At 40.3% G+C, this 25,104-nt stretch overlaps 1 protein-coding gene and 1 long non-coding RNA gene across 2 annotated transcripts; one reads left to right on the top strand and one right to left on the bottom strand.

Annotated features, from left to right (window-relative positions):
- Positions 1-856: 856 nt before the first annotated feature.
- On the bottom strand, positions 857-9,861 carry LOC112137410 (protein ELFN1). Its single transcript, XM_024259733.2, has 4 exons — positions 9,545-9,861; positions 9,307-9,460; positions 7,500-7,666; positions 857-4,022 (listed from the first exon to the last, which is right to left on the bottom strand). The coding sequence occupies exons 1-4, from the start codon at positions 9,826-9,828 to the stop codon at positions 1,958-1,960; spliced, it is 2,670 nt and encodes an 889-aa protein (XP_024115501.1). The 5' UTR covers positions 9,829-9,861; the 3' UTR covers positions 857-1,957.
- Positions 9,859-10,967, top strand: LOC118598731. The gene is made up of 2 exons (XR_004947823.1): positions 9,859-9,983; positions 10,086-10,967. It is a non-coding gene; the product is annotated as an uncharacterized LOC118598731 (long non-coding RNA).
- The last annotated feature ends 14,137 nt before the right edge of the window (positions 10,968-25,104 follow it).

Genomic DNA, 25,104 nt, shown 5'->3' with positions numbered 1-25,104 from the left:
TTTAAATCACAAAACTTGTCAGCTTTTATAAAGTAAGTTATGGTACAGTCACTTTCATAAATAGTCCGGTAAACACAAAACCAGCTAAAATTCTAAACGTTTCTATGTTTCCATCCCTCCTTTCATGGAATTCTCATCAAATGTGTAGCACAGTTCTGTGGAGAATATTCTTCCCTACATGATCTTTACACCTCCAGTATTTGAACCCTACAGACATTTAAGATATAGTACACACATAGTGCTTTTTTTTCACCACAAAAGTGAAACTAATCACATTTTTAGCATCACACTTCTTCTCTAACCCCCCCCGGGTGTTTCTCCGACAGATGGTTGGGGGGACCGTTTTGGTCTTCCTGACAAGCGAACATCACTTTGCTCATAAATCATTTTCTAGAGAGCCAATAGTCCTTTTACTGATCTGTAGTTTTGAATCACGAGTGGCCATCTGCTGGGTGTCAAAAATAAAATAAAATAAAACTACAGCTGCAAAGCGGAGCTAACTTATCAAAGAATACATTCATCTGTTAGTGGCTCCGCGAGTGTCTGCACACGCGCTGGTGTCGCTGTGGACACTTTGAGGGGTTCTGGTGGGTCTACGCTTGGGTCCTGTTTGGAGGCTGGAAGTGTCAATTTGAATATCCACAGTATTTTGGTCATAGATATGATTGGACAGGGAGCCTGTGATGGTGGATCGCTTTGTGCAAATCGCTGTTTGGCAAAAATAGTGTGAACGGATGCAAAGAAGTGGAGGTCTGTCTGTGGTGAGGCTTCAAATCAATTCAAATGCGATTTCAGGCTGGCAGAGTGGAACCAGAGGAGTCCGAAAGGGAAAAAAAATGACAACAGAGCTACAGTGTGTTGGATAGGAGACCAAAAAAATATTTGTTTTTTTGATTTAAAACAGTGCAGTTATGCTTTCCCTGTGGGAATTGAAGACATTCATTTGAAGTTCAGAAGTGGAATTTTCCCAAAAAAGAAAAAAATATGTCTGTGAGTAACTAACTCTTTTGAAAAGTCAGGTTGTACAAAGAAAACAGTCTCCTCTGTTGCAAATATAGAACTACTCTCCCATCTGTACAGAGTCGAATGAGGAGAACGCACTGAAGGAGTTTTTCCTGGGGTTTTGGCTCAGCGGAGGAGTGCGCTCCTCCTGGTGGAGCAGAATGTCACTTTACAGTTTGTCTCTGTTCATCGAAACGGTCAAAAATCACACAACAGAGCCATGCCGTAGTTAAACAACAGAATAGTCATGAGGAGGAATAATAAGAAGACCAGTAATGAGAATAAGAATAATGAATATAAATAACAACGTATCAGAGTTGTTCTGTTTCTTTTTCTTAAGTCAGTATATAAAAACAGTGGTGAGGAAAAGTTGGTACACAGTAGGGCTCTACTATCCCCTTGGTTGATTTGGCACATGATACTCACTCTCTGGTGAGAACTACCTGCTCTTCTCAGCACAGTTAAATATCACTGCTGTCTGGGGACCCATTCCAAAATCTGTCCACCTTATGGTTTCTATCTCCCAATTCACAGTAGATTCTTCAAAATTATAATAATAAAAAAAAGTTCAGTTGAATCGCAGGACGCAATGCAACAAGAACGCTAATCCTCCTTCTCCTCGCCGGGCGCTGACCCACGTTCAAAGAGTTCGGGGTAGTTCGAAAACATCAGGATGAGTTTCCCGACAACGTTCACATTTTCTCCTAATTTTGACGCTCTTTCGTTTAGTACAAATAGCTACATAGGTCTGAGCTATATTTCATATTACATTACAAAAAAGTAACTCTATAAGTGATGAACTCTGTTCAAGATAATATAAGTTTGGTCCTCATCCACATTCTGGGAGGAAAAGGCTTTCTGTAAAGTGTTTGTGTGTCAGTATTTACACGAAAAAAAGGTCTGTATGTGTGTGTGTGTATTTATCAGTGTGTGTTCCCTTCCACGTTGTGTGGCATCAGGCCTTCTGCTGGGCAGACACGCCCTTCCAGTAGTCCAGTATGTCATGAAGATCTTCATCCTTGGCAAACTGAACCTTTCTCCTCAGCGCGTGCCCGGCTGCCACGTACCCTTCGTCCTCCATGGAGGACTGCCGGTGCCTCTTGCGGTGCATTTTGAACCGCTCCCAGAGTCCCAGCGTCGGGGTACATAGGAGCCCTTCCTCCTCCTCGTCTTCCTCCGTACTGGAGCAGTAGCTGAGGTTGTGGTACTGGGGGGAGAGCGGGTAATGCGGGGAGAGCTGGGAGTAGGCTAACTCGCGCTGCTTGGCCTGCCGGCTGAGGGTGAGGGGGTCTAAGACGGACGGCTTGCGGGCTCCCGAGTGGTGGTGGAGCTCCTGCAGGATCTGGGGGTGGTGCTGGATCTCCTGGAGGTGCTGCTGGGAGCCGGGATAGGAGTGCCGGTGCTCGTTGTACTGGCGGATTCTCTGCGCCTCGGCTCTCAGGATAACCGCAGCCGGGGTTATTGTACGGATGCAGTCTCCACCTCCTCGGTCCCCTCGCTCTCCTCTTTCTCCCGGTGAGGCTCTCTCAATGTACCGAGACTCTGACGAGTGGTACCCCCCCTCTGAGCGGAAGGAGCGAGGGCTCCTTGCAGAGCCAGGAGAAGAGGAGGTGCTGGGTCTTTTGGACGTGGGTGGAGCTTCCATGCTGTGGTGCCGCTGCAGTGAATGGTGGTAACTCCTCCCCCTTTCATCTTTCCCGCCTCTCCCTCCTTTATATACCGGAGAGAGGAATTCTCCGCCCCTTTCTCCCCTCTCTCCCTGCTCGGACAGAAGAACCAATTGTGGCTCTGCGGTTGAAACGGCCCCCCCACCTGAAGAGGAGGGGGATTTGATTCCCTGTTGGAAGGAGGTGGACTCAGACTTCAGAGCATCGATGCAGTTGTTGATGATCTGGTTAACTTTGTCCACTTCTTTAGCGATTGTGGAGATCTCTGCCACTGAGCCCTGGGGGTTCTCCTGGGGGGATATCTCCCTTTCAATGCCCGAGCTTCTGACGTCCATGTAGTTCAGCTTGGCAGACTTGTGCCCCGGTGTTTCTTTCACCTCCTGCAGCTTGTAGGGATCTATTTCTGCACCTTGAGGTAGGTAGGGCATTCTGGACATGCTGTCGCCTCCAGCAAGGTTCTGGGAAACGCATTCTCCGCTCCCGCCCTCTATATCCCCGTCTCCACCATACTTGAGCTCTATCAGAGTCCGCTGGATCCTGCTCATTTTCTTCTCCTTTTCCTCCATCATCTTCCTCTTCCTCAGGCCATGGACAACAAGGGCAAGGAACAGCAGCATGCCAAAGAGGCAGCCTATGATGGTCATGATGTAGTGGGTGGCTGAGGACTGGTTGGGCAGGCGCTCGGCTCCTTCTCTCCGTCCAGTTGAAACGATTAAGCAAGTGTGGTTGAAGCGCAGAGAGTTTCTTATAGAAGCCACACAGTACGTGTAGTTGGTGTTGGGTTTTAAGTCTTTCAGCTCAACGTCTTCTACTTGTTTTTTCAGATTCCGGATATCCGTGAAGAAGCTGTTGTTATAAAGCATCAGGATGTACATTTTCTTGTACGGATGGGGAATCTCAACTGTAATCACTGCGCTGGAATGCTGCACCTTTTTTACCGTCATTTTGGGCTTGGGGTCAGAGGAGATGGGGCTCAGGCTTATTACATCCTCAGGGGGATTCCCGGAGGCGCAGTCGTCCAATCCGCAGGGGGAGCCGAAGTCAGGTGACATGGTGGTGGAGTCAATGATGTAGAAGGGCGTCACGCTGCTGCCGTCGTCTGTGCACACCAGACTGAGCACGTGCAGAGCGTTCCGCTGAGCGGGCATGCGGGGATTTTGGCTCAGCAGGTTGTAGCCGGAGAATCCAGGAGGGGAGTCGCACACCATCCTCTCCGTGGTCCTGTTGGGGAAGGCTGCGAGCCAGCGCAGGAACGCCAGCAGCTCGCAGGAGCAGTTGAAGGGGTTCGTGTAAAGTTCACAGGTGGTCAGCTTCGAGAGTCCAGAGAACAAGCTTCCATCCAACATCTGGATCCTAAAGGAGGATTCAGAGAAGTGTGGTTATTGAAACAGACATGATGACAACAGACTGAGTTAAGCAGAATTTGCTCCGTTTTAGTACTTGATTCACTCAGAACACTGACATTTATCACTTTTACTTTCAAAAAGCCTCAAAGCGCAACAACCAACGCTGGTTTCATTTCAATAAAATCATTCCTTCAACAGTGACAGACATTTATTTGCACAGATAAAAACATGAGAATGTGATTTATGTGCACTACAGCCATTGAAAGATTGAGTGTCTCACTGAAAAAACCTTTTCAGAGGTGTAGCAGGTTCTACAAAACCATGTTTTTAACAATCACATCATCCTTAACATGAACCACCGTTGATGCTGTGTGTAAAATTTAACTTGATCTTTCTCTCTGTGCAGAGGAACTATCAAACAACAATAGATTCAACAATTTAGCTTTTCAGGAACTTCTTTTTAGTGTTTGAAATTGCAATAAATTAGTTTAAGGCTAGAATGTGGTCATGTCTTCATAAGATTTGAATGAAATATTGGTTAAAAATGATTTTTTTTTCCCTTTCAAATGAACAAATGCGTTAACACCTCGATGCAGCAGTAACCGCTTTCACAGAGCTTTCGTCCTGTCAGCTATTATTATGCCGCTTTCACACTGGACGTGATTCGTGCATCAGAGGATTCAAGTTTCAATGTAAAGTCAATGTACAGACACGATCTGAGGTCCTACGTGGCGTGATTTTGGCATTGGGCACACTCAGCTCTGGGCATGTGTGGCTCGATCAAAAGGTAGAAAAACAAATTCAATGTGGCCACTCAATCTGGCGGGTTTTTGTCCTGAACTTTCATTCATTTTCTTCACTTGCTGGGGGCGCAGGGTTGCCAGAAACTGTCTTGGTTACTGTTGGGAGAAAGCAGGATACACCCTACAGTGTACTAGTCTGTTACAGAGCCCATGAAGCTGGAGCAATCACGCCCACTACACTAGCCAGCTGCCTGGTGGAAAGCATAGCAAGCTAGCGAGCTCCGCTGTTCAGTATCTGGTAGAGGTTATGAGCAACATCTCCCAGGGTTCAGCAGAGCAAGCAAGCACCACCACCCAGGTTTCAGTAGAGCTAGCAAGCACCACCAAGGCTTTGATAGAGCTAACACACGCCACCACCCAGGGTTCTGCAGAGGTAGCGAGCAACATCCAGGGTTCGGTAGAGCTAGCAAGCTTCACCACCCAGGTTCAGCGGCACTAGCGAGCAACATCCAGGATTCAATAGAGCTAGCGAGCAACATCCAGGATTCAATAGAGCTGGCGAGCAACATCCAGGGTTCAGTAGAGTTAGTGAACACAACCACCCAGGCTGCTGGTTCCAGAGCAGCAGCGCTCACTATGCTGGCCTGCCCGCTATTGCACTTGTGGTTGAGACAAGTGACATAGCGGGCGCGATTGGTTTAGCTCTATGGGTTTAGGATGTTTTTTCTTATTTACATCAAGCCAGTGATAAAAAGATCCACCAGTTTTATGTTTATTTTTTCCGTCTGGGGTTAATGCTAAAACTGGTCCACAGACAGACGGAAATAACGTTCATAATGGCCGTAACCCAGGCACAACTCCGGCTGCCTGAGTGAAGTACACCACACTGGGAGAGACTGAAAGATCTGGGGAACCCAGACACGGGTTGCCTGTGCCTCTGTAGGTCTCTCTAAAACATACAAACCCAAGCTACGTGCTCAACATCATCTATGATGTAGCAAAGAAATGAAGTCCAGAAAAACTTTGGCGGTTGGTTTGTGGCCGGGGCATCAAGTCGTTGTGGCAGGCTTTGAGCGGTAAATTTGACAGATGTCAAAAGAGAGTCAGCAGATGCAAATTTGATGTGCGAATTGCGTCCGGTGTGAATGCAGCATTAGACTCTACAACGCCTCAAAGACATTGGACAATAACTAGTGTTATACATTTTTAAGCGTATTTTCTTACTATATGGTTTTTTTTATTATCGATCTGCTGTTTTAATAGCGATATGGTAAAAAAGTTAGGGATCAATAAAGTTCTATTCCATTCTATTCTATTTTAAAAAGGGATTCTATGAAGTTGTGAAAAAGTAAAAAGGTGAGTCTAGGGTTAAAATGTGCAAACATCTCATTTTCCTTCGAGAATATAAAGTGTATTGTTATTTTTGTTTAGTCCTTGTTGTCGGCTTAAAAAGTTGTTCTTGACATTTAAAGCATTGTTAATTTTAATCGACTCTGAAAATCTTTATGTGCCTACTGGAAGAAAACAGAGAAAAACCATCAAAATCTAATTTGACCAACCTGTTTTGTTTTGGCTGATCCCTGTTAGAGGGTTATCACAGTGAAGTCATTTACATGGTGATTTGGCAGATTTGGCCCTGGATTCCCTTTACTGACATAACCAGACGGACAGAAGTTTGGCTCAATCCCCCAGTGTGTTGATTAGGAGCCCAGAACAGGCCGACCATCCATCCATCTATTTTCTATACCCGCTCAATCCCATCACTGGAGTCTACTCAGCTACTGTTGGGCAAAGGCAGGGAGCTCCCTGGACGGTTTTACCAGTCCATTGCAGGGCCACACACACACATTCACGGCTGAGGTATAATTTAGAATCCCAATTAATCTGTTAGGCAGGTTTTTGGGGCCTGGAGAAAACCCACACATGCATGGGGAGAAGACGAGACTCCACACAGGAAGGAGCCAGCTGGAATTTGAGCCAGGCTGTGAGTGCTGACCACTACACCACTCGGCAGCTCGCCCAGTGAAATGTTCACATGATTACAATGGGGCACAATCTGGATATTGTGTTGCTGCAACATGAATTTTCCATTTATATGTTTCTTTGAAGCTACGTTCACACGGGACATGCGACGGATGTTCAAGAAAGTGGATTCTAGAACATGGCCATTGATGCTGGGAAAAACTGTGGAGCTGAAAATCCTATCTGACCCCATGTTGTCCCAAAAACCTAATTTTTCAACTTCTTTCACAGTAAGTTCATGAGGATTGGACATAAAACATACATGGTTGTATTTTAGTATTAATGAATGCAAAGTGACATTTTCTCAGCGGTGGGTTTAAAAGCATCCCTGTGCAAAACAGCTGGAGGGGGAACTACCAGTGTCCTAAAATCATAGTTTAGTGTGCCACTACTATGTTTGCTGCATTTGGACAAACACACATTTTATTTGAACCCATTAGGAAATAGTTTTTTGTGGAAGCACCGTACAGAGCTCAACTTTTTGCAACCTAAATTTCACTTAAACTCTTTGGAACCGAACAGGTGTAAAATTGGAGCGACATTTGGAGCTTCAGAAGTCACATTAAAAAAAGAAATTATCATCGAAGCTTTCAAGTAAGCATAAATAACATTTTATATGTAACCAAATTCATTCATTTTAATCATATTTTTTTTTACTTCTGCAGGTGTCCGAGTTTTTTTTTCTTTCACCACATCCTTGCACAGCTGCAGCACAATACCTGTTCATGGAGAGGTCTATGTTCTCTATGTTGGGACATTCCCAGAAGGTGTTGGGTGTCACGGTTTCAATGACGTTGGCTTGCAAGTAGAGATACTGCAGTTTGCCCAGGCCCCGCAGCATCCCCTCTGTCAGGTTCCTCAACTTGTTAAAGCCCATCTGGAGAACCTGGGGAGACGGAGACAAGTGGGATTATCCTAATCTCTGAAGGGCTCGTCTGTGCCAAGCGTTGCTCACAAACAAGCCGGAGACATACAGAACAAACAGATGACAGTTCAGTGCAGCGAGTGTTTTGCATGCTGATCTAAGCCTTTGTGCTGCATTGAATTGACTCAAATCTTACTTGTTCACATTTTTACTTACTGGCACATCTCCATTGGGTGTATGTTTAGATGCGGGGGGGTAGAAGTGCAAGCATGACAGCTCATTATGGTTAATTTTGGAACAATGCATAAATATTTCTGGAAGCCAAACCAGAGTGGATGTTTCTTTGTTTCTGTGTAGAGTAGTTGTTTGAGGCTTTAGACTGGGGAATCTTTTGTTTAGGACTCTAAAAACAATGTACACATAAAGATGATTTTTTTTTCCCAAGAATGAGATATGGTGTGCACCAGGGCACGGTTTGTGTGTTTCCAAAGTTCTGGGTACAGGGTGCAGATAATGAATGCAAGCTTGTAGCTGTAATTCAATTAAAATAATAACCACACAGAACTCTCTTTCCTCTACCTTGATCTCTGAGATTAAAAAGATACCCCAACTTTTATTTGCTGAACAATTGTTCTTCACTGGTCTCAGCTAAAGGCCTATTTTTTGTGTTTTTTCTGGCTTTTCAACAAAAAATTTAAGTGAAATGATTTTAAACAAGGGCAAGCACTTTGCCTTCCGATTTGAAGCAAGTTTGAAAATGAAAGTTATTGGATTGCAGTCAGTTCAACAGGTAACCACTACGAGAATTGATACTAAAAAAATATATATATATTTTTGCTTTGATTTACTTTAATCAACCTTTAATTTGATTAAAACACAAATATTTAGATAAAAAATGGTGTTTGTTGCTTTAAACAAGTTTTTTGTGTGTCAACTTTCAGGTTAACTTCAGCAGTAAATAAAACCTAAACTTTGCTGTTGTTTTAAATCATTTAATAACAAATCCTGAAAATGTTCTCCTCAAAGTTCTGCCACACTTAATATTCTAAAGCATATCAGTGCAAAGTCATTAAACAAAGCTGGACTTTTCCGTTACAGAATCAGCAGATTCACTGTGATTACGTAATCATTTCACTGCTGTGCAGAGCTGCAGATCAGCGTGAAGCTGCTTTTCTTCACTTCAGAATCTGCTGGAATTACATGAATTATGTAAACTGTTAAGGAGATGTAAACACTGGAGCTAAAGCTCTGGAGTTGAAGCAAATTCGTTGTTTTCAGAATTTGTCAGTAAATGGAACTTCAGTCTAATTTTTTCAACTCCAAAAAACACTTGTTAGTTTTATTATGAAAATGGAAAGCTTTACCAATACTTTATTTTGAAAGTTTGTTTATTCCCGGTGACATTATAGTTGTGCATTTGGCTTATTTTTGATTTCTAAACTTAAAATCCAAAGTTATTTAGCATTTCAGAGCCAAAAATACATGAATCCCAAATTGTATTTTTACTACACTCTACTATATTTATAAAGATTGCTAATCAGTGATGTTGGAGGTTACTAAAATTTGTGCTCACATTTTTTGGAGTTGATTGAGAGTATCTAAGTAATTGTCTGACAACAGTTGGTGTTTATATTAGTGCACTGTTGTGTGTAGCTGCTCACCTGGAGGTTGAAGAGTGCTGAGAATGCTCCATCTTCCACATAGCTGATGTCGTTCTTGGTGAGGTTCAGATAGGTAAGATTACCAAAGCGGCTGAGTGAGGAATAATGGATTGACCGTATCTTGTTCTCATTTAGCCTCAGGTCTACGATGGTGCTGAAGGAAGAAGTAAAAAAGTTTTAGACAAAAAGGAACCAAGCACTCCACAAGTAAAGTTTTGCCTCCAGCGGGATCTCTCACCTGTTGATGTGGGAGGGGATGGCCTCATAAGGAGGCTGGTTCATACTGCAGATAGCCAGCCACACAAAGCCTTTCTCCCCTTCGATAAGCCAGCACTCAGCTGTTGCTACTGGCAACCGAAACACTGACAGCAGGGCAAGCCAACAGAGAAAGGGGCAGGCTGTGGATAAGATCCCTGATGAAGAACCTCCAGCCGTGCAGTGCCTTTGCCTTCCCGTACTCTGGGCCATTTGGGATGTCATTGCTGTAGCCATTAGAGAATGCCGAGCGGAGACGCTTGCCATCTAACATTTATTTATACTGGCTTTGGCCATCAAAAATGTCCTTAGGGCTTGCGTATATATAGCAATACTTCAGGATATGGCAACTTTTATTTCTCCGACTTCTGTTGTTGTAACTGTTTTGGACAACGCATTGGCAACATCCTCTCTGCTTTAAAGTGAGATCAGAGTGTAACTGAGATGTGTCACTTCATTGGCTGTTTGTGCTGAGGGTGAATCATGTTAACAATCTGATTAAGAAGTTACGTTTGTTTCTGTAGATCTAAACTGTCAAGGGGAAGCTGTCCCGGTCCCGGTTTGTCTGGCATCCATGTCCTCCGGGGCCGTCCACATCTCCAGTTTGACGTGTTTGCGATACGGACAGGGACTCCTCTTCACTGCTTGCTCGGCCCTGGTGGGAAGAGAAAGCAGAGACGGGAAGAAGGTGTTAGACCGTGATGGCTAATAAATCACAATTGTTTATTTGTGAGACACAACAAACCTAACCCTGTTAACAGTGTGATGAGTCGGAGGAAGCTGTTCCCTGTTGTGTAACCGCCTGACGTGGCAGACACACACACACATTTTCTCTTTATGGAAAAGACATTACTTGACAAGTTCAATTAGAGCACACACTGGTGCAGATATACAACAAGCAATTGCAGATCCTAAAGAGCTTGTTCTTGTTGTAATTTCACACATGCATATTCTGCTGCTCCATTAGCTTTGATAGGCTGAGAGTGGCCATAGCTCTGCTGCTGCGTCTGCCGGCTTTTTTTCCAGGAAAAATAAATGTCCACTGCATTAAAGTAAAAGAAAAGCATTAAAGGAAAAAAAAACGACTGGAAATCAGAGAAGGAAAAGACTTTGGGGAATGAAGGCAGGATGAAGCCAGTGACTGTATATCTAGATGGACAGTGGTTGTGTGCCGTCCCCCGTTGGCTTGTATTGAGCTGATTTTGATTTTTTTTTTTTTTTTTTTAGCTTCAAGGCCATCATCATTTTGAACGGATGATATGTAGTTAAACCTGAAAACAGGGAAAGAGGAGGGACCAACCAGTATGATGGTGATGGTTGTTGTGTTACAGGGTTCCAATTAACAGCAGAACCAACCAGGAACTATTTACTTTAGTGGATTCAATCAGGAAGTCCAAATATTGTCTCAAAAAAAAGAATGATGTAGGCAGGTGGAGTAAAAGGAGATAATAACATGAGAAAAAGAGGCCATGGAGTTATGGTTCCTGACTGAAAAACATATGAATAGAATTATATATCTCGTCGACAACCATTCATTCAGCTGTAAGCATACCAAACAGGAAGTGACATCACTGAATTGAAGAAGCTGCTTTAGAGTAAAGGTCCAGCATGTTTTGGCAGCAGTTCTCCTCCTATTGATTGCACATGAATAGCAAGGCAGAGAGGTGCTGATGTGCCAGCGCGGATCTGAGATGGAGGACAAATGAGATCAATACTTTTGAGAACAGCACAAAGTTCGGCTGGATTTTCCTCTTCCCCACAGAAAGCTCCAGTCCCCTGACCTGTGTATCTGCGCTCACACCATCAATGGAGTTTTCAATTATCAGTGCCCCTAAAGAAATGCAATCCTTTCAGTTACTAACCATCCGCAGCTTCGCTCACAGCAAACACTTGAGCACACTTCTATGCAACAGTAAATCGATACCAGTGCGACCATGAAGGTGGGGAAGCAAGGAATCAAGGTCAGTGTCAAAGATGGGCCTGAGTTTCTCCTGTCCCTCAGTGGAATTACACTTAAACGCCTTCAGATTTTGGGTTGTCTTCTATAGAAAAAACAAGTTTCATGTTGACTGGATTATAAAACAATTTTCTTTTGCGACAAAGTTTAATTATTCATACAGTATATTGGATCATCACACTCTCCTTGTGTTTTGAATTTCAATAATTGAATAACAAAAATTCAGAAGAAATTCATTAAAACTGCATTTGCGTAGAGATGTTCTTTTATTAGCAGTCAAATATTCAGTTCACTTTGTACCACAGAAATAATAATCTTTCTATTTCTGCAATTTTTATTATAAAGCCAAATTTGCTTTCATTGTCTAGTAGTAAATGCTGTTACTGTTAGTTAAGCTATGTAGATGAACGATATGTGTGTGAAATTATAATGCCGCATTTAAAAAGATGGAAACTTTTATTTAAAAAACGTAATAGAATTCAGCTTTAAATGAATTGTATAGGCATGACTTTAAAGTTTCTGTGATTTAAGGATTTTTAAACAAAAAACTATGGTGGCTGACATGGCTCACAAAAGCTCAAATGACACAACACAACTACAAAAGTGGAAACAAAACAAAAGCCGAACCACAGCAATGAAAGCTGACAACACAACGACAAAAGCTGAAGCACAAGGACACAAGCCACAAAATGACAAAAGCTGAAGCATGACAACAAAAGCCACAACATAATTACAAAAGTCTAAGTACAACGACAATAGCCACAACACAACGACAAAAGCTGAACCACAAGGACAAAGGTCACAAAACAATGACAAAAGCTGAAGCATGACAACAAAAGCCACAACACAATTACAAAAGTCTAAGTACAATGACAAAAGCCACAACACAATTAAAGCCGAAGCACAGCGACAAAAGCTGAAGCACAACAACAAAAGTCAAAACACAATGACAAAAACTGAAGCACAAACCGAAACACAACAAAAAAACAGTTTTGTGGGTTTTTTTATGAATAAATTCTATTAAAATAAAATAACAATGAAAAGTTTAATAGTAATAGTTAACAGTAAGAGTGAAACTGCTCATTTTACCACCTTAAACAGGGCGTCAAAGTAAAAATGCTTTTTCTGACATTTGATAAACAAAATAGAAAAAGTTTATCTTCACACAACATGTGTGAAAAATCTGTGTTTTAGAGAGCAGCTCTCTGCATAAACCTCACAAAGGTAAAGTGACATTTGTATTTACAGAAATGTGTAGATATGAAAAGTCTTTCCCACTCAGTCAGCACAATCTATAATTAATGCTGTTACTTCCTCCCACATTGCATCAGACAAGCATCCAGCTGAGCCACCAGACAAAGTGTAGGAGCTGCAGCCAGCGACACACACTCAGGAAACGCCCATTTGCTGACCAAAATCCAGGCTCTGGAGAGCAAACCACTGAACCAGGACTTTTAGTGAGTCTGCAAAAGGGTCACAGACACTTCATGGTGACTAGTTACTGATACAGCTGGTATTCTGCTGCTCCCTAAATTGGAGGTAACATCAGCTGAAGGTGAGCTGAGAAATACACCCACAATCAGATTTTGCAACTGTCGCCTTTCTTGTAAGTAGCTAACATAACACATGTTAAAGGGACTGTTCAGAAGCTGCTGCTCTTTTTCCTCCCTATTTTGCATCATTCATCACCTTGTGGAAAATTCCAGCACTCAGCATCATCTCTGCCTTGCTGTCTTGTCATGTTACCCTCAAAAATTTATAGGGTACAAACTGTCTTATGGGGGAAACCTTAAGGTGACTCCACGCTCGCTTTCCTGAAGGGATGAATGACTGCATTACTTTACATTCTATTGTGCGGTACGTCCACTTCAAGCCACATAAAAACCAGGAGTGCAGTAGAACAGAAGGTGGTGACCACTTTGACACCCAGAACCAGCAGTGAATAGCAATTTTCTCACTCTGTGTTTTTTTTTCTATTGAAATACCATTTCGTTTTAAAGTCTTGCCCAGACATGCTTGAAAGTAGGCCTTCTGCCCCAGCAAACAAACAAAAAACAGCTTGGAGGATGTAGAAGGTCTATGAAAAAATCAATGGCCGCCATCCGTGAGGCAGCAGCTCAAACAATAGTAAGTTTGTTCAATAAAAAAATCATGAACAACCACACAAAAATAGTTCTAGAGCAATAACACTTTCCTCTTATCACTGACGTTTGCTACAATCCCCAAATCTTTTTGCATCATCAGACTAATCAATATTAATAGAAGCAAATCCTTCAGCATCCCTCTGGGAGTTCTAGGTAGAGGGCTTTAAAATCAGGTTAAACCAAATCTAACTCAGTTTTGTATTTTAAATATTGCCATTGACTTAAAACGTGTTTTTGCAGCTGATCCACATGTCAAGAATGGTGCAAATGAAGAACCCAAAGCTACCAGGATAACTTACAGACATCAGTGTCAGGCAGTGTTGGGCATCTCACTTCAAAAAAGTAATTAGTTATAGTTACTAGTTACTTCTCCCAAAAAGTAATTGAGTTAGTAACTCAATTACTGCATCTTCAAAGTAATTAGTTACTTGGCAAAGTAACTCGTTTTAAATTACTCTTTAAATATGGTAATATTTTGTATTTTTTCCTGCGTTACAAATAAAAAAATAATTTACATTCAATAATAGATGATAACCGACAATAGTATACTGGTATAGTTTTCCAATGGAGTCATATTGTCTAAGTTTAGGATACTCATGAGAGAGGGTTTAGGGAAAGAATTTTCAATATTTATTTGTCAGAATTATCACACAAAACACTGCAACAAGTGGTATATAAAAAATGTAACTTCACACAAAAAAGGTAAATGTTTCAACTATTAACATACTTCAAGTATCTTACCTACAACTATAATTAAACAAAATGGCTTAAAAAACTGAAAGTGCAAAACAATAAACAATTATTAATAACTGTCAAGTAACAAAATCTCTGCTGTCTTTATTTATATCACACCACAGCTTTAACATTGTCTTTATAAAATTTTAACAACAATACACGCAAAATATAAATATCAACAATAATAAACTTAGATAAAACCAAACTTTGTATAAAAATAAAAGTAAAGGTTCCAAGTATCAACATAACACAAGTATATCCTAACAAGAATATTTAGGAGCACAGTAACAATACTTTATGTCTGATCATTTAAACATTCTTTTATTGCACCTTAACCTGAACTTTAACAATGCCACCAGCATAAGCAGCCAGTTGAATGGTTTCAATGCTTTAATTTTTGAACCACTGATTGTAGCGTGTAGGACACACAAAACAGACAGACACGCACACTTTTTTTTCTTTTTTCACAGACACGTACACACGCAGATCAACGTGGATAGACTCCGGTGCGGAGTGAGGAGTTTCGGGAGTTAATAAAACCACAACAGAGAGGCAGAGAGCAGCTCATCTTAGCAGAAACGGGGTAATATTTATAAAACACACACAACACAGACAGACACGAGCGCGCACAGATCAACGCAGTGAGCAGACTCCGGAGAGAGTGGGCGGGGCTGCGGGATTTTGGGAGAGAAAAAAGAGATGCAGAGAGCTGCTCCTCTTAGCAGAAATATGGGTTAACCAAGGTGTTTTCACGTCCTGTGTAAATGGGGCGTTACACAAGCAACTTTCGGGTGCGAAGCGCCCAGCTCCAGCAAGATCATCAAACTTTGAAGTAACGCGCCGCGATTTACACGAAGTAACTATAACGGCGTTACAGCGAGGATGAAAGTAATTAGTTAGATTACTAAATTACTTGATTTATAACGCCGTTAGTAACGCCGTTATACTTAAACGGCGTTAGTCCCAACACTGGTGTCAGGTAATGGTAATGGGTAATCATCTTAACCAATGGATTGATTTATAATCCTTTAATCCAACCAGACCGATCTGTCTGAGGGAAGTTGTTAATCGAGTCGACCTAAACCAATATAAAATTGTTTCAAAATTAGATATTGACGATCTTGTAAAATTCCATTGGAATGAGGTACAGTAGGTTATTTTTCTTATAACATAAAAACAACTAAGTGGTCATCACAACAGACAACAAAGACATGATTTAAGCAAAAAAAGATGTTCTGAAATTGATTTTAGGTCAGTGAATTGGATTGAATTGTGTAGTTCAAAATGAATCAAATATTGACAATGAATCGTATCGATAGTCACAAAATCATGATTGGATTGATGTTAAAATGAATCATTACATCCCTCAGAAAATAGGAAACTTTATGGCATAACTAGTACTAAACCAGTAATTGGCCACAAGAAAAAGGAAAAGCAAGGAACACACTGATGGAAACCTCAGGGTGTTCGACTTGAGTGGCTGATCCTCAAACCAGAACAAATGGAGTTAAGAGGAATAAAAGCTACAAAGGAGAATCACGTGCTTCCTGCAACAGATATTAGCATTTTAAATTCTGCTGCTGTGACACACATTCTTTGTTTGCCACAGTGTTGCTTTCAGCCCAGGAATAAGGGAGCTAAAATTACACACCTAGAAGCCACCTATGAGCACTGGAAAATAAACGGTCAGGCAAAGCATTCTGTGGTCCATAGAATTATGCCAAGAAGCCATTAACAAATGCGTTTTTCATTTGCTTTTCTCTTTTAGAGTGCTGGTAGTTTCCGGTTTGAAATGAGTCACTTTCCCCAGTCAAGGGGTTATGGAATCTGAGGGTTCTCTTCATTAGGTAGAGAAGAATGGAGCGTGAGATTGAGTGGCAGATCCAGTAAAGTAAAGTGGACCTAGTGGTAGTGAAGAAAAAGTCAGGAGCAAAAGATTTTTTTGTCACCTGTGGCTTTGAGTTATAGGTGGTGAACAAATGGACATGGATCACAAAGGCAAGCCTCCGTAATGAGCCCTCCTTGGAGAAGGAATAGGAATTGCTCTGTTGGGAAGAGACTCAAAGTAGAACTGCTTCTTCTCCATATGGAGAGGAGCCAGTAGAGATAGTCTGGGCATCTGACTAAAATGTCAGATACTGCCTCCTGGAAAGGAGTTAAAGCTTTGTCTAACCAAAAGAGGTCTTTTAGATGCCAAACACCCTGCTTGAAGAGATTATGTATCTCAATTGGCAAGGAAACACCTCTGCATCCCTCTGGAGAAACTAGAATAGGTGGTCAGGGAGAGCAACATCAGTGCTGACAAACAGTCAGAGGTAGAAAATGATCATTTGAGAAAGTTTCTTTTTTTATGTCACTTTTCACACTTTCTGCATTAAAATTTTCTAGCATTTCTAGTGTAGCCTTTTCACGTACTTTCATAAATGATTCAATAACCACAGTGTAAGGTAAAAATGCATATATGAGTTTTTTTTAAGTATGTAGGTTATATAAAATGGTCCAAAAAGTATACAAGGCATAGCTTGTAAGTGTGTGTTTGCTGCCAGCAACTCTCAAGAATATCCAAAAATGTCAGGTTGTTCTAGTTTATTTCAGCCTGACTGGAAAGACTTTGATCTAATTGTAGCAGCAGACTATTTGACTTCTTTTGTTTGTTGGTTCTTCTCTGCTTCACTTTAATTCTGATAATCAAGAATGGAGCTAAATGTGGGTGAGAGCTCTGCAGTCTTATTTTTTGTCAACCAACAACAACAGCAGCTCTGCTCTCCTGGCTGAGTTCAGAGAAATGGTCAAGGAAAGTACAAAAGTACAAGACAAAACACAGAGAAAAATGCTTTGAGTTGTCAGAACTCCTGGTTTGTGTCCACGGTGGATGTTGCCAGAAAAGGAAGATGCATGTGTTCTGTGCAGCGAATCTGTACAACGCTGTCAGATGATCTTTCTGCAAACGCGAACGTGTGAGACAGCATTTGTGGGGGAGCAAGTTCTAAATTGTCTGGAGAATGAAAAAAAGAATATGTGTGTGAGGGTGTTCCGATTTGCTACAGCAGCACCAAACCCCTGAATCTTCAGCCGTCAAATATATTTGGATCTCGGCCACAGAAAGTGGAGGTTATTTTCAGAAGCAATTACAAGCTCTTTCCTGCAGTGTTGCTACTAGAATGTTTCCATGTCAACTTGTGCTGAGCTTTGCATAAAGTTTATGAATGGCATTAATTTTACACCTTTCTTTGTTTTAATATTTAACTATTACACTGGAGTGGAATCCATTTACCATTTTACATTTTGTGTTAACTACTCTAATTAGTTGACTTTTTTAGTAAGCAAACCACCACTTTAGTAACTTGACTTTAAGGTGGCCAACTTGACTTTTGATTGTTTTATCACTGAGAGTCATCTTTGTGGCATTGTGATGTAAATCTTGTGTTTATCTTGAGCAGTAAAAAGCAAAAAAAATCAAGGCAAATAAAGCTACATGATCCACATCATCAATCATTTCAGAAGAGACACTGCTGAAGATGCTAATTATGCTAACTTTGCTACTGTGGCTTAAAAGTGCTTGTATGGTATTCAGCATAATCAATTAGCTCTGAAAAATGCTAAAATGCTAACGATGCTAATGTCATTACTAGCTTTGCATTCAGCTTATCTCTTAGAAAAACACTGCTAAAGATGCTAATTGTGCTAACTTTACTAAATGCAAGAAAAAAAAACACTTTGAGAAGACATTGAGCATTTTCAACCTTGAATATAAGATTATTGGGGCTACTTAGACAACATTTAATGGAAAACTAATTGTGGTTAAGGCAAGCCTGCTAGTAGCTGTTAAGGCTAAGTAAAGCTAATGTAAGTTGCACCCACTTATGACACATGACTGTTGTACAGTTATCTTATACCACACTCTAGTTGTTAGTAGGCTGCGAGTACTGGCCCATTACTGACCCCAAACACCAAAGACCCTTAAAGAACACACACGGGCCCCAATATACAGAATTTGGGGGTGTCCAAAAATATGAATTCATAGGATGCTCTTGTGTCTCATTTTTGTCTATCCATCTTTTAACTTGCTATATTCCTTTCAGGATCATAGGGTTGCTGGAGCCTGTCCTGGCTACTCCACAGTCTGCAAACATCATTTTCAAAGCCTTCTATGAATGGGTGATGAAAACTTTATCCCTAATGGTTAATCAAAAAGAGAACCGGAAAGGTAACAAGGGAAAAGTTCCCCGTCCTGGAACAGTTTGCTGTTGTGAGGTTTTCTTTTATCACTTTGTGAGCACTAAAACATCAAAAAGAATAAAAAACTTCATACATAATGACTACACGGCCCGATTAACAGTTTTTTTTTTTTTGCTTTTTTTTTTTTTTGCCAATGTAACTGATGAGTAAGACAAAAGCTTTCTTATCAGGATAAGTTGTGACTAAGACAAAAAAAAATATTGCATTAACAAAAAGCTGACATTCATATAGAAACTACAGTCAAGACAATCACAATGAAAAAAAAAACATCTTCAAATTCTTTTAGAATCCATCAACAGAAACAAGAGGATTGAGGTGAATTATGAAGACAAATGGTCTTTTGTTCTTTTAGAAAGCACATTGTATATTTATGTGTCTGCTACTGTAAATCTAGTTAGATTTCATAAACAGATTCTTAAAAAGAAGTCTGAAGTTTCACCATAATGCTCTGTCGTCTTTGCAGTACGTCAGCATTTCTATGAATTTCAACATTTGTCTGAGTGCTGCACACATTATTTTTATGCATCTGTGGTCTGTTTTATTCACTGTTGCAAGCGTTTTATTGCAACTACACAACCCTATCTGTCTGTCTGTCTGTATGTATGTATGTCTGTATGTATGTATGTCTGTCTATCTCTATCTCTCTCTGTCTATCTATCTTTCTATATATCTATATCTCTCTATATCTATCTCTTTATCTATATCCTTTGTGTTTTTTTTAACGTCTAATACTTCACTGGTATCAGGCTCTGCTCAAACAAGTGTTTGCAAGTGTGTTTTCATGCAATCTTATAATGTAAACGTAATGAAAGAGATCCAATCAAGACGTTTACACATGATGACTAGTTAATGCTAAAGTCAAGACAACCTTATGCTGATGAAGCAACATCAGCATAAATTCGATTTTTTTAATTGTAAAATGATGTTATTTTAATGTATGTAATAATATGATATATTTTAATATTGCAAATAAAGAATGTATGCCGTCCACAAACTATCAATTTTTGCATATATACTGGTATAAAAAGTGGATGTCAAAATAGACATTCTTGATCTGCTACCATTGTTCAACATGTTCTTGCTAATCCTACATTTTTTCTTGATATGTTTTCATCACTGCAAATTAGTAAAGTTATCACTGACCAATCAGATGTCTTGATAAAAGATAGTAGTCTCATGTTGAACATTCAAAAAGCCTGATTGTCAGATTCACTGAAGCCTGCATTCAGTGGTAGGAGTGTAGACTTCCAACTAATTGGTGCCGTAATGCGAAAAAATGGCGACTGGATTGACTTAATTTCATTGGAGCTAGAAGTAAGCTGTTTTCTATGAGTGACTCAGTTCTCTTATTCGGTCAACGTTATTTTCTTGATATGATTGCTGTTTAAGCTGTTTTACATAAAGATAATTCACCAAACTCTTGTAGTGCTATCTTAGTAGCTCTAAAACTCCTGTGTTCATAATGTCTGTTTCTGGGTTTCTAAAAGACTTGAAAAGATAAAAGTTCTCCAAAGTTTGTAGCTAACATTGAGGCGCTGTGACAGTTGATTAGAGCTGTCATTGCTGCCAATAAGGTAGGGGGTTTCTTTAGAGTGTTACCCCTTTGTTTGTCTTCCTTCCTGCACTGTCCAATATATTTTAAATTAGATCTGGAACTTTTTTTTTTCTGGCTCTCCTCTGTCAATTTTGAACAATGTTAAATATTCATTTGAAAGAGAAGATAATTCTATTTGCTTTTTTAAAACTACACTGCATATTGATTCTCCTCAGTCTGACATCTTCATGTCCTGAAGATGTCAGACTGAGGAGTCTGTCAAGAATTAATCTCTGCTCTGTGTCTCGAGATTTCACATCAAGCCATCGTACTCTGTCTGTTGTGGCCAGCTCAAATGTATTCCCCCTCTGGTGTATTGGCACTCGCGCATGCAAACAGACACACTTCACAAGGCCCCAACGACACATGCGATTTGTAAAATCGATGAAAGGGAGTCATATGGATTAGATTAGATTACAGGGAAAGGCTAAGCAAAGAGAAAGGGAAGATGAGAGGCAAAGGAAGCACAAGAGTAAAAGAGTGTGATGGTGAGCTGTCAGGGAACTTTACTTCTTAAAGTGGAACACTTACTTCGAATGGACGTCTGTCTGTCTCTTGCATGTATAGATGGGAGTGTAATTTGTTTAGACTCCCAGTCTGACCCAACTCCCATCGGCTGCTAATTTCTGTTTGCAGAAATAAGTCCTCAGCATCACACAACATGACAAATCCCTGAAGGGGAAAGACGGCCTGCATTCCCATTCATGCTCTTTTAGGATGATGGGTGGTATTGGTTTTGCGGGTTGGGGTGGGGGAGTTTAATGAGCAGGCAGAGGGGATGTTGAGGACAGTGAAGTGGGGGGTTGGTTGAGTTAGAGGCTGTTAGCTCTGGCTTGACGTGATGGACATTTCTATAAGAGATAAGGAAACACAGAGCGTGACAGACACTTCAACTATGAAAATACGGCACTGCTCCTACCCGGCCTCCACAGTAAAGGGTGTCATTGGGGACACAATAGAAAGAAAAAAAATAAAAAATGCCAGTCCGACAAGCTCTTTTACTTTCTCCTCTCAGGATAATGTGTGTCGCCTATCTGTCTCCAGCTTGTTGTCCACAGTGGAGTCCCTGACTGTGTATTTCCTCTGCCTCTGCAGTGTGTGGAGTACAGCAAAACAGGGGGCAGCACTGATAAGTCTCCTCCATCAACCCTGCAGTCCTGCATTTGTCACTCCCCCTGCGGGAAGAAGTGGACTTAAGAGATGCCACAGATGAACCCCTGCTGCAAAACATTGTATGGTTGCGTAATCTGTTTAGTATTTAGTGACAGCAAAGGGGGGGTAATACAGAAAAAAAGGGTGGACGGGTGGAAAATGTCAGAGCTGCTTCAAAGACAAGATAAAAGTAAGAACTGTTGAAAAAAATTCCCAACACTTTTATTTTGATATCTGGGACAAAACAGCAATGGGATAAATGATGTTTTAGCATAAAAGCCGTGGAGGCGCAGAGTTTACTGAAGCACTCAAGAATTGGTACTTTATGCGTCATTTATTTTGTTCCATCTCGAGTACAATGTGATGACTTTTTCCAAACTTTTTGTCGTTTTGTGCAAGCGTTAAAACATAACAGTTTTATTATTTTGTTTTGCTTCCATCTTTCAGCCCAAAGTCACGACAGGACTCGCCTTCATGCTGTTATCAAGGTTAACTGTCCACTCTACCAGTCTTCAATTTGTTTGTATATATTTTCTTCCAATACAGTTACAATGTTTTTTGTCTCATTTCAGTTGTTTTGCTGATCTTGGGTCAAAGAACGGTGCTTTGATACGACCGACAAGCAAACCAAGTTCTTTGTGCCCAAGAATGGAAACAGAGCAATTAAAGGAACTACACTTTTGGGTCAATAAGACCCTACCATGGAAGGAAGGATCTCCTGAGAGTTGGCCCTCAGAGACTAAAGGAGCTAGTAGTTTGAAGGTCTACTGAACTGGTGGAGCTAATATCAAACTTTCACGCCTGAATTTGACACTAAACAGGAAATGCCAAATGTTGCAGTTCCTCCACCAGAGACGGGTTTCAGACGTAACAATTCTCCATAAACTCCCCTGTTGAAAGTCTAACTTTACAACGAAACCAAACCTCTACATTGTAACTTTTGAAGCCGTTGATAACAAACTTCTATACTTATTAAACATCTTCGAATTGTGGGTTGTTCATTAATCCGCTGATATGATTATACTAAAGCTCAAATGTGTGCATTCAGGGGTACATTTTTATGATTCAGGTACATTGACCAATGGGTGAACACAGCAAATCTCAAAACTTTACGTTATCTAACCCAATTGTGTCTTTGGAATTTTGTAAGACCCTAAACTTTAATCAATAGGCAACTTCAGGCTTCATTTTCGTCATGTGTATCTGTTCAGTTTATATACATCTATGGTCGCAGGCACAACATTGCTAGAAATGGGCAAATTAGCATCAGTTTTCACTTGAATGACACCAATTTGGTGGCAAGTCTTGCATGTTGCATCTTGGTTTAACATCAGACTCTCTTGGTGTTCACACAGATCAAGGAAAAGCAACTTGAAGATTGGAGATGCCGATCCCTGCCTGGCATAGATGTTGCAAGGCATTGATATAAACGCCATGAACGTGTTTAATGAGAGTTGCAACTCCAGAATGTAAAATGAGTTTTGTTTTATATCTTGAATGGTTAAAAATGTTGTCTTCCATTTCTAGCAACATTCTTATCCAGAGATCTGAATTGAGACTGGTTCAGAACAGCTTTCAGATGTGCTTCAGACATTTTTAAGGATACTTTTTTTAAAGATGTTAATCATTTAGGCGGCATTAAAGAAAATTGGTGAACGTTAGGTCAAACCACAAGGGTAATAATAATTTAGATGCAAAACTAAAACTAAAACAAAAAATGAACACCCGCGATATGCCATGAAACACTCCTCTTAGCACTCCAGATCAAAAGACATACTTTGTGTCTTTTGTACACTTTGTCTCCTCTTTATTACTCATCTAAATCACAAATTCCCACTAATAGTCTCTAGCAATGCATTAGATTAGAAATTAAGTTATATCATATGATAATATTTGTTATGTAGCTTTATCATTTGCATTTGTCATTCTAGCACTAAAGAGTTTGGCTTTAGAAGTAGCTAAAATCCCATGAAAGCTGATAGACAAATGTCAGATCTGTGCTGTGAAAATCCATGTTAGAAAATTACCAGCATCACCTGACAGAGCATTTCTTCATACACAACCACCCGTTCACACACAAGCCTGCACATAAAAAGCAAACACACACAAAGGTGTGGTAATTGTGTTTGTGCGTGTGTCTATGCGCAGACAGTAGGCCAAAGAGGGTTTTAACACACCTAATGGGATTTCACACTACAAAGCACACACGTGCGCTCACTCTTGGACACACACCAGTGTTGAAGATAAACATGTCTGAAAGCTCTGTGTGATCCCAGACAAACAAACACACACACACTTTTCTGATATAAAAGGATTTGTCAGGTTATCACATTGTACACATGCAAAGCTAATGGACTCTGGTGTCCACTCACAGACACTCATTTCCAACAGGCACAGGCAGCACACCTGCAGGAGAGCACAACACAAAAGCAGATCGCACAAATCCAACTTTATATCCAGACTCCATGCAGTCGTCAAGGTCATGGGTTTACTTTGGTGGTGGTGGAAGTGGACTTTGTCATGATCTGTCCTTCAGAATAAATGTATGTTTGCTTTAACGATTTAAAGTTAACTTTCTAAACAAAAAATTGAAACATTTTTTTTTACTTTGAAATGGACTGTTTTATCAGAGTAAATACTTGAATTGGACGTTATTTTTACTTCATTGAAGACTGTCAGCAGAAGTCCTAAAGAGCTAGAGATGAAAAGAAATACTGAGTTTGATTGATGAATTTGCTTCTTTCATCTTGTTTATTTGTGTCTTAACCAGATTTTAAAGCTTTATTTTGAAAAATATAAACTTTATTGCCTATCTTGTAACAAATCATACTGTTAGAAAGCATTGCACAAAAAATAAACTCATGTTCACGGTTTCATTGATGCCAAATAATTCTGATTCCAGGCTTTTGATCAACTTTTTTTTTGCTTTTTTTATTACTCTGATTATCTTTTGATCTATTTTAAAAGAGTTCCCAGGAATATTTATATTATGATTGTGCTGTTTTAGTAAAAAAAAAAAAAAAATGTGTTGTGTTCTAGGAGAGAGGCAGGGGTTCATTAGAAATTTGTTTCTGAGTTGTAGGCGGAACTGAGGGAGCAACCCCGCCCCCTTTTCCCCTCTCCATTGCTTAGAGTTCGGAGCAAGGACCTTATGGACCACCATTGTATTTTCCATATCACAAATAAGCTCTTTTTTAAATTGCATTTTTTTGTCACAAAGATTTAAATAAAAACTACTCAGAAATAACATTTTGAGCTTAATTTTCTTTATATATTCCTTACAAAAATGCCAAAAGAACATTAAAAACACTAAAAAAACAATTTTCATTATTGCCGCTTGCTCCGCAGCAGGGGCATCAAGGCTATAAGCAGTAAATTTGACATGTGTCAAAAGAGTCGGCTTTAATGTTGTATTTGTGTTAAAGACAAATAACTGATTAAACTCAAAAGTGCTTCAGAAACTTCAGAAAAAGGTTGTTTTTCTGCCTCTTTAGTAAACGATTGACAGCCTCATAACCTGAGTTTGACCCACATGAGTTATACCTGAGATTTGCCTGCTGTTTTATTCTTTAATGTAAAACGATTAGTCCTTGTGTTCCCTGTGTGCATTCTGAAATTCTTTTTTATTGCAGCACACATTCTGTATGTCCACGCAACTTTCAAGGGCAATGACAACGATCGCGGCAGATGACCCCTCTAACAGGCCTGCAGTGAGCAATTTC

The sequence above is a fragment of the Oryzias melastigma genome, linkage group LG1, assembly GCF_002922805.2.
Source record: "Oryzias melastigma strain HK-1 linkage group LG1, ASM292280v2, whole genome shotgun sequence".
In the NCBI taxonomy this organism is placed as follows: domain Eukaryota; kingdom Metazoa; phylum Chordata; class Actinopteri; order Beloniformes; family Adrianichthyidae; genus Oryzias; species Oryzias melastigma.
This window is presented reverse-complemented; position numbering and strand designations above follow the sequence as displayed.